General features: G+C 36.8%; 1 protein-coding gene and 1 long non-coding RNA gene across 2 annotated transcripts in view; one reads left to right on the forward strand and one right to left on the reverse strand.

Moving 5' to 3' along the window:
- Nucleotides 1-9,831, reverse strand: part of LOC146984789 (uncharacterized) — a 364,327-nt gene that overhangs the window by 54,537 nt on the left and 299,959 nt on the right. The window lies entirely within an intron of this gene.
- rab5if (RAB5 interacting factor) overlaps nucleotides 5,392-9,831 on the forward strand; it is an 8,214-nt gene continuing 3,774 nt past the window's right edge. The window contains exons 1-3 of the mRNA XM_085782209.1: nucleotides 5,392-5,684; nucleotides 7,202-7,305; nucleotides 7,442-7,571. Coding sequence (XP_085638335.1) covers nucleotides 5,577-5,684; nucleotides 7,202-7,305; nucleotides 7,442-7,571 — 342 coding nt within the window. The 5' untranslated portion in view covers nucleotides 5,392-5,576. The remainder of the gene's footprint in view (nucleotides 5,685-7,201; nucleotides 7,306-7,441; nucleotides 7,572-9,831) is intronic.

Genomic DNA, 9,831 nt, shown 5'->3' on the forward strand with positions numbered 1-9,831 from the left:
CGTGAGAGCTCGAGCTCCGCCGCGCGCAGAGCAGCAGTGAACCAGACATCCCGTCCTGACTTTGACCCATCACCACGGGGAGGGGACACGGGGGGTCGCGGTCAAGTTCTCCACATGGATACAACCGGTCAAAGTCCCGGTTGAAAAGTGATGTTTTCAGCTCCTCACACCTGTCCCCTTCCCAGGTGACCTCTCTTAAAGAGATAGTGCACATTATTATGTCAAGAGATACCTACCCTGCATGGAGCTCCCAGGTCCATATAACAACCACAAGAGGAAGCACCAGGGCCGTTGTATAGGGGAGAAAGGGATTAATTCTAGGGCCCATAAAAGACCCCAGTAGTCTAATCTTTGTATGACTGATTTATTCTGCGTAAGACCCTGACTAATACTCATAGTACACTGTAAAAACTCTACATCTTTCCAAGATTTTTGTCTTATTTCTTGTCCAAATGTCTCATTTCTAGTCAAAACTAATCTCTTTCCACTTAGAATAAGACTCATTACCTAAAAATTAACTTGTTTTTAGATAATTTTCACTTAAATTCACAATAAATAGAAAAATCTACATACAACCGTTCAAAGTCCCGGTTGAAAGTGATGTTTTCAGCTCCTCACACCTGTCCCCTTCCCAGGTGACCTCTCTTAAAGAGATAGTGCACATTATTATGTCAAGAGATAGCTACCCTGCATGGGGCTCCCACATCCATATAACAACCACAAAAGGAAGCACCAGGGCCGTTGTATAGGGGAGAAAGGTGATGATAACTCTAGGGGCCCAGCGCCCAGTGGGGCCCATAAAACACCCCAGTAGTCTAATCTTTGTATGACTGATTTATTCTGCGTAAGACCCTGACTAATACTCATAGCCTACACTGTAAAAACTCAACATCTTTCCAGGAATATTTGTCTTATTTCTTGTCCAAATGTCTCATTTCTAGTCAAAACTAATCTCTTTCCACTTAAAATAAGACTCATTACCTAAAAATTAACTTGTTTTTAGATAATTTTCACTTAAATTCACAATAAATAGAAAAATCTGCCAGTGAAAGTAAGTTTTTTGTGCTTGTAATAAGGAAGAAAAACTTGCTCCACTATCAGATTTTTTCTACTTATTCCAAGTGGAAATATGCTTGAAAGAAGTAAAAAGTGTCTAAAAACAAGCTACTTTTAATATGATGTGTCTTATTTTAAGTATAATGAGATTTGTTTTGACTAGAAATAAGACAAATATTCTTGCTAAGATACTTGAGTTTTTGCAGTGTAATGCTGCATTAGCATCAAAACAAAGAAGGCTAAATAAAAAACGATAATACATACGTAGTCTAAGAAGAAAAGAAAAAGGAAAAGTTAGGGGGAGGGGCCCACTTTAGTATTCTTTAAGGGGGCCCAGAATTCCTAGCAACGGCCCTGGGAAGCACTTTATAGCTATACTAATATACAAAACAATGGAGATATGCTTAGACGTTCACATCTTTAGTGTCACATGACCACTAGCTGCTGGTCATGAACCTTCACACCATCCATCTAACAGTTGCACCACATGCAATCTTACAGCCAAAGAAGTAAATACCCCTAAATTGATATTGTAAGTAGGTACCTCCATCAGCCCAGAAATGTGGCTTTCACACAGTGAACCTGGGTCTGTTTGGGGGTTTGGGTCCTTGTTAACAGGAAGATTAGACATTTATTGTGTAAAGTTTATTTATTACTTGTGTTTATGTAGGCTAAACGCAGGATTACAATTTTATAGACAAATGTCATGTGTTTATCATGAAAGGATTAGTAAGGCACTCATGCAAACACTTAGCTGCCAGTTTATTAGTATAATACATTACAATTCAGTAGCATCACACGATAAAGGCCCAGAAATATTCACAGCTGAATAAATATGTTTCTAAATTAGTCTTGCCAAAAACTAAATATTAGGTTTATTAATGCAGGACTTTAATGTGGTACCAGACAAAGCACCAAAGAGTAAATGCAGGTCCCACAAGAAAGTTGTTTTACTTCAAGTGCTGCTGGAGTTTTGACATCTTCGGATTACTTTCCCTCTTTGTGCACCTGGAAACAGGTGAAGGTGTGACAGAAAAACAAGATTCTGCTTACACTCAGATAGCTTCACCCATGCCCAGCTGTCAAAATGAACCATGGTGAAACTGAGGATTTTGCATTTCCAAAGAAAAATACCAAATTTTACATAAATCTGAATAAAACATGGGTTTCAGATGAAAAGATAATGTACCTGGAAAGGTTTCCCAGGTGCAGCAGAAAGGCCATACTGTATGTCACTGTAATCATCATCTCATGGGAGTATTCTAGTAGATAGAGCTTCCTACATACATCAGAGGACCTGTAAATGTAAACGGCAAACTCATAATATAAGACTGTATATTGATTTTATATTAAACTGTGATTATATCACTGTATCAAAGCTATCAAAGTATAAAACTCAAAGGAGGAACTAAGATGCTTTCCCTGGAACTCATGTTTAGGGATATTGAGGAAAAGATCTTGAACTCATTGTTCAGCATATGAGACCACATACCAAAATAGATACATATGCACCCCTAAACTGAAATTTAGCATATGGTCTAGTATCTTAAGACCTGTGATGATGTGCAAGTCAATACATATTCACATTCTTAATTGAGGCATTGTCATTTTATTCCATTTCATGACTGAAAGAAATCTTAGATTTGACACACATATTGAACTAAACTGATGTAAATGCAGTTCATCATATCTGGTATCCAATGCCAACTTAAACAATAAGACAGATAAACCCAACCATTCCATATACAGATATATCAATTCAGTTTAATAATTGTGTTTTTTTAAGTGACCATCAAGGCTGGTGGGAGCTGGGCATGGATAAACCGTACAGTGTGGTGAAGTTCATCATTATAAATGAAGCCCTCTGCTGGACAGCTGAGAGAATGACACGAAGATTTTCAAGACCGTCCATAATGAGAAAACCCTTTTGTCAGTATTCATCCATTAAGGGTCAATACCATTAATTTGGTCACATAATGGCATTTCATCATGATTTGTAATTTACGTTGCATGTATAAAAGCTTGTATTTTCATTAAGAAAGTCAATAAAAACAACCTGTCAAAAAAGTCTGACAAACCTACTCATTGTAGATGATACAAATTTAGTAAAACTGAATATCACAGTATATTTACAGCCTCTGAGACAGTGGCACCCAACCTTTTTTATTATAAGGTAATAACTGATAGAGGTTTGAGGAGGTAAAACTTTTCAATATTTCATAAGAAAGTATAGAAAAGTCAGAAAAAGGAATCTAAACTATTTTTGTTCTTGTCTCTTTAATCGTGTTTTGATCCCTCAGATTTATCAACACCACGGAGAAGTCAAGACCTCCAGGCTGTGTAGCCTACAACTTTTCTTGATACAGTGTTAGTTTGTGGCAGTGTTATGTTGTATGTGTTTATTTAATGGCAACAGCTTCAAAAGGAAGAAAGTTTGTGATAAGATAAATCTATTAATGCACTGACACATTTAATCCTAATTGAAATGTCCTTTGAAACACAGTGAGAGGATGAGTGAGAACTAAAGACTCACTATATCTATTCATCTACATTTGTTCCTCCTCCTGTTATCCTAGATTTCTCTAATTTCTTAATGAATATACTATCACATGTAGTTGTATAGTTGCATTCTAGCCTGATGGACTTTAACACTGCACACCTGTTGCTTCCTGACATCCATCTGAGATTTGTAGAAGTGCTGCCACAGTTAATTGAAAATTCATTATCTTTGTGTTTGTGTGTGTGTTGCTTGGTTGGTCAAAATTTGCTGTTTCAAGTAATAAACACAGAGAAAACTTCAGACAAGGTGGAATTAATCCATCGTAGACGTAGGCTAGTCGATGCAACAATTCATTTCCTTATCAGACATATTCTCTTTAGTTAATAGCTGATATTGTGTGTTATAATCCCAAATGGCCAAAGAAACCCATTCAAATGTCTTTTTTTTTTTTTCATCTAAGCAACAACCAGTTTTGAATTTGGACACAAGGAAACTGAGAACAAAGAGTAGACACGGCACATCGCGCACATCCAGTTCAAAAGGTGCTGGCCTCAAAATTGTAGACAGGAAAGGCAAGAAAAGGAGACTGCACACATCAGCTCCCTTATGTGCAGATTTATTAGCACATCACTAGTAACGTTTCGAGCTCATTGCTCTTCATCAGACTAACTCATACACATCAGACGCCCCATTTTTAAACCTGCCCCTGAGGGTCACATGATGAGTCACGTGGTAAAGGGAATGTATAGATCAGAATACATCTTGTGCAAAACAAAAACATACAAAAATAGTCAAAACTCCATCATAATTTAAATAGATCAACACCCATCAGGCCGACTGGCCGTCATACAGATCTAATAAATTAGAGGCGCCTCTAGTAATAGGATGGCTAATTTTCAAAGTCTAAAACAAGGTTATCACATTTTTTACATTTTAATCATGTTTAGAGATTTAACACATTTTAAAGTTCAATTACCTATAACCTTGAGCTAGATAAAGGACCAATCCAACCACAAAAAATGGAAAAGTTAACATTATATAATATAATATAATATAATATATATATATATATATATATAACATAGCTCTGTATACTACCTGCTGCCAACATGTTATGTCAAATGTCATAAGTAAAAGTATGTTATATCAAAATGTAAAAAAGCAAAAACAAAGGAAAAAATTATGATATGATCTGTATACTATCTACTACCGTAACATGCTATGTCAAAATGTCATACGTAAAAGAATGTTACATCAAAATGTAAAAAAAAAAATAAGAAAAGAAGAAAAAACAAAAAGATATGTATGTATGACAAATATTCTTATTCTGTGTGTAATGGGGGCGGGACTAGATAAGCTTTTGCTTCTCCCGCTTTCCCTTTCGGCCATGTGTATTGTATTATTTGAACTAACATGAAGTGTGATGATGATGATTTAAATTGACATGCCCGAAATAAACAAATTGATTGATTGATAACACAAGGAAACTGACAAATATTCACATTTGAAAAGTTGCAATCAGATGACCTTTTATATCATAATCATGATTATGATTTGCTGTTAACTGATTAATCAACTAATCAGCTTAATCGTGTCAGTTTTAGAGCGCTAGTTGTTCGGAGTTGACATGTATTGTGTGGGTCAGCGGGGGGGCTTCCTAGGAAGGTTAATCCAGTTAATCCCGGGTTAATCCCAGTCAGATCTCCACCACTAGGGGTCGCTGTGTGTTTTACAGTTTCCGTCATTAGCGCTTGGTCCAGAAACGTCGCACTCTCTGATTGGCTGTCGGCGGCCGGGGTCAAACGGTATTGCGCATGCGCAGACGGCGGCCTTACACACTGGTTAGCCACAGAAATCTGTCAGATCAGCGGCGCGTAGCTACATTCCTCTAATAACCTGCAAATATTTCACTCCACTTTCACCTTCCGGTCCGGACCAGGGACTTGAATCCACGCCGAGGGGTCGTCGGATTTGGATTTTTAACTTTTCGACGTCTGAGGCCGAAGAAAAACAGCAAATAATGACGAGCAGTTCAAAGCGGAAAGAAGAAAGTCATCTGCTGAATGGGGGTGTAAAACAGTCCACATGGAGCAAAGCCTTCAACAGTACCGCTGTTTGGGAAGAGAAGGTCAGTCACTTGCCCTTTAGAGCTCACACACTGTTTCCTTAACGTTATATTTCCTTTTTTCAGAGCTTTAAAGTGGCCAACCCAGTTAATTTCTCACCACCAGGACGGCTACGAGGAGCGAGCCACCATGCTAAAGGATTAATGTGCTTTGGCTGTGTGTGTTAACCTGCCAAGTCGAAAGAAATGCCATTAATAGTCTCTGTGTGTGTGTGTTTGGGCTTTGTCCACGACAAATAGCGGAAGTGGACGGGTTTTATATAGTTGTTGGTATATTCATGACCCCAGCTCACTGAGTGGAAGGTGTCATGTCGTTGAAATGCTTTTTAAATGTCCCATGGTGTCTTCTTACTTACACCAATGCTTTAACTACACCTAAACCGTCTGAGCTGCGACTAACGAGTACCAATAAAACAATCCACCTCTCTAGTATTAAATGTGTTAATTAAATGTCAAGTCTGCAAAATGGCCATTTAGTTAACCAGAGACTTGGATCACATTTCTAATACCACAGCCTAGAGCTCAAAGATATTATATGGTTATATGTAAGTTAGCCTACACTGAGATAAGTAGAAATAACTCGCACCAGAAAAATGTATTTTGCTCCATAAATTATTATTTTTTCAGTTGATTAGTTAGTTAATCATTAATTTCAAGGACCTGGTCAGTCATGGATGCTTTCTAAATATGTGCAAACGTCTGTTTCCTTGTGAATAATGTTTTAATGTTAAAGTTGAGCACAGCCTAATTAGTCCGAATTAAGATAGATAGATAGATAGATAGATAGATAGATAGATAGATAGATAGATAGATAGATAGATAGATAGATAGATAGATAGATAGATAGATAGATACTTTATTGATCCCAATCTGGGAAATTACAGTGCAGCAGCAGCATTACACAGACACACATTGACGATAACAACATATAGTATAAGAATATAAAGAATATAAAGAATAAGAATATAAACTATACATAATAAAATAGTAAAATATAAAGAACAAACTGTACATAATAAAATAGCAATAGCAAATAAAATAAAATGTGATGTACATAATTATACAAAAACAAATTGGCAGCGTTGATTTTAGTGCAGGAAGAAAATGTGCAGTGTGTGTAACTGTGTGTAGAAAAATAAAGTGCGTAGAGATTGTAAGTTATGACCAGAGTTTTTCAGCTGTTATTATTATACAGTGTGATGGCATGTGGCAGGAAAGATTTCCTGTATCTGTCCCTGTATCTTAAACTCAAAACCAAATCACATAGGTCAGTGGCAGCAGTGCAGCAGGGAACATCTTTTAAAAGAAAAAACAAAGTTTTACACAAACCAATGACACATTCTCATTGTCTCGTCTAAACATTAGATTAAATGTTCCTGTTGTGTGAGCATATCAATATTTTAGTTGAAGGCCTTTGGGGGACTGCATCAGAACTAGTGGACATGCATTTCTATTTCTATCAACACACGTGTGCCTGCGGTTGTTTTCCATGAGTAAAGTATTCTGTTTTTCTTTTATAGGACGAGTTTTTAGATGTGATATACTGGCTCCGACAAATTATTGCAGTAATCCTTGGTGTGATATGGGGTGTTGCACCGTTGAAAGGATTTCTGGGAATAGCCATGTAAGTATTCAGAGCATCCTGTTCAAACCTCACATCTTTCACTGAGCCTCGTCTACATATCTGATTGTCCTGAAGAAAACTGAAAATCTAATGGATTCATGTGTTTTTTTTTTGTTTTTTTTAATTGTCTTGACAGATTCTGCATCATCAACGCCGGCGTCCTTTATGTATACTTCAGCAGCTTTCAGCAGATCGACGAGGAAGAGTATGGTGGCACGTGGGAACTCACCAAAGAAGGCTTCATGACATCTTTTGCCCTGTTTCTGGTGGGTATGCTAATATTTATGAAAAGACACTTTGCAGTTAGTTAGTTAATGTAGAACGGCTAATATAACCCGCTTCCCCCGCACATCTCTTTTCTACTCTTTATAGAGATTTATGGTGAATATCATCTTTATCAATTTCGTAGCTACTTGATTCCACTGTTGCATTTGTGCTTCATGATTCTCATACTGCTGTAGCATCTCATGTCGCCCTAAACACTAGATCAGGGCTATTCAATTACAAATTCAGTGGGGCCAGATTTTAAAACCGAGACCTTAAGCTGGGCCGAACATTTTCAGCGGTCAATAAGAAGGTTATGACAAATGAGGGGCATTTTTAAAACCCAGCATTAGCTATTAAAAACAAATCTACACAGCCAGAAAAAAGAGAATAAGTCAATAAAAGTAGTACCTAGTGATAGTAGTAGTAAAGGTTTAGCTGTTAATGCTTTGAATTGGAGGTTTTTTTAGGAACTAAAAGTTTCCTGAGGCCATACTGTCTGAGTTTCTACTGAGGTTTACAGCAGGGGGTTATGCAAATCACTAAATGTAGCGTAGTCTTAAAATTAGGCCTAAAGATGAACAAAGATTTCTTTTCTAACATATTTTGATTGGTGAAAAACAAGGAGCAAAAAGCCATTTGGGGCAAATTACTCTGGGAAAGTATTTGATTACAGATTATTCCTTTGAAAAGTAGCTATCCTAATCAAGTTACTGTTCTGATTCCATTGCAAGTATTTAGTTGCGTTAAAATTAAAATATGGGTTAGCCTACTTCATTCCCTCAAAAAGAAAAAAGAAAAAAAGGACAGCAGAGCGTGGCGTGCGTCTTTTTTTTTTTTTTTTTTGGGTCACCATGAGCCGGGCCACTCGGACATTGGTTCGGGGCCGGATGTGGCCCGCGGGCCGCCAATTGAATAGCCCTGCACTAGATTAAACACAAGACCTAGTCAATACAAATTTCTTTTATTTGAGCAGGATTTTGATGATGTCAGTGTGCTTAGACATACTTAAACCTGACTCATCGTGTCCAGTGTGTTATCTAGTTGCACCTGAGTGTTGTATTTTTGAAACACATGACATTATCTTCAAAATAGTTACAAATCATTGCTCTATTAGTATTAGCAGACTCAATGTTGTGGCAGAAAGGGCAGTGCACTGATTTCAAATAGATCATTTTTAATTTATTAAGCTATTCAGTTTACCAAATTGTGTGGTGTAAAAATAGCCTATGATCCAAGTTGAAAGTTTTAGTGTGTAAAAGTGCAATGATTTGTTTGAATTTGCACCTTTTAACCTCTAAACTTTCAAGTCTGTCTGAAAAGAAACAAAGAAAAAAGAGACCAACTTTAAAAGACACGACACTCAGACAGTTTAGGCCTCAAAGAACAAAGACTATGAATTTTGGCACCAATTACTTTCATTAGATTTGTGTTAGGAAGGGATTTCTGTTTGGCCATTATGGACAGGAGGAAAGATCAAAGTGTGTGTGGAGAAATGCAAATTTTGTTTTAAAAGACATTTGAAAAATCTCTCCATTAACGTCTTAAAACAGACCACAGGAGTTGAAGGCTGGTTTAACCCCGTTTGATCCCTTTCCAACAGTAGGACAAAGCTGGTCATTGGTCTTGGTTGGTGTGGTATAAAACCTCCTGAGCTGACTTTTTGGAAGTTAAAATCATCATGAGGATCATGAGTGTGATTATGTTAGGCAGCAGCTGTCAGTGTTCCCAAGCTACAGCAAACACAGGGTATCCGCGGGGTCTTGAAAAGTATTAAATGGTGATAAATCAACTTTGGGAAAATTAAGACCCTTAAAAAGTATTTAAAAAGTCTTTTCACAACATTATAAAGTCTTAAATTTTGAAGGTATTTTTTCTGAATTAGCTGTCCAGTTGAGTCCTAAAACACATTGTAAAAGTGTGTGTGAATTTATTCATTTTATTAAAAACCAAAGATGAACCGGTACATAAAAAAAGAAAATAAGATTGTTGTTTTTGTTTTTTGAGAGTGGAGCAATGTTTTTTTATATAAACTTTGCCTTTGATTTATTATCCCAGCCATTTTGAATTCTGTTGTATCATAGTGGTCTATAGTCTTTATCACAAACTAAAACTGTTCAGTTCAAAGTGTCATTAATGTAAATGGTAACAGCTTGAAGTGGCGGTGAGGTATTAAAAAATATTGAGAATGTCTTGAAAAAGTCTTAAAAAGGTATTAAAATTAACTTCAAGATTCCTATATATACCCTGAAACAGTCTAAC

The sequence above is a fragment of the Trachurus japonicus genome, chromosome 7, assembly GCF_045865225.1.
Source record: "Trachurus japonicus isolate A0001 chromosome 7, Traja_1.0".
NCBI classification, from domain to species: domain Eukaryota; kingdom Metazoa; phylum Chordata; class Actinopteri; order Carangiformes; family Carangidae; genus Trachurus; species Trachurus japonicus.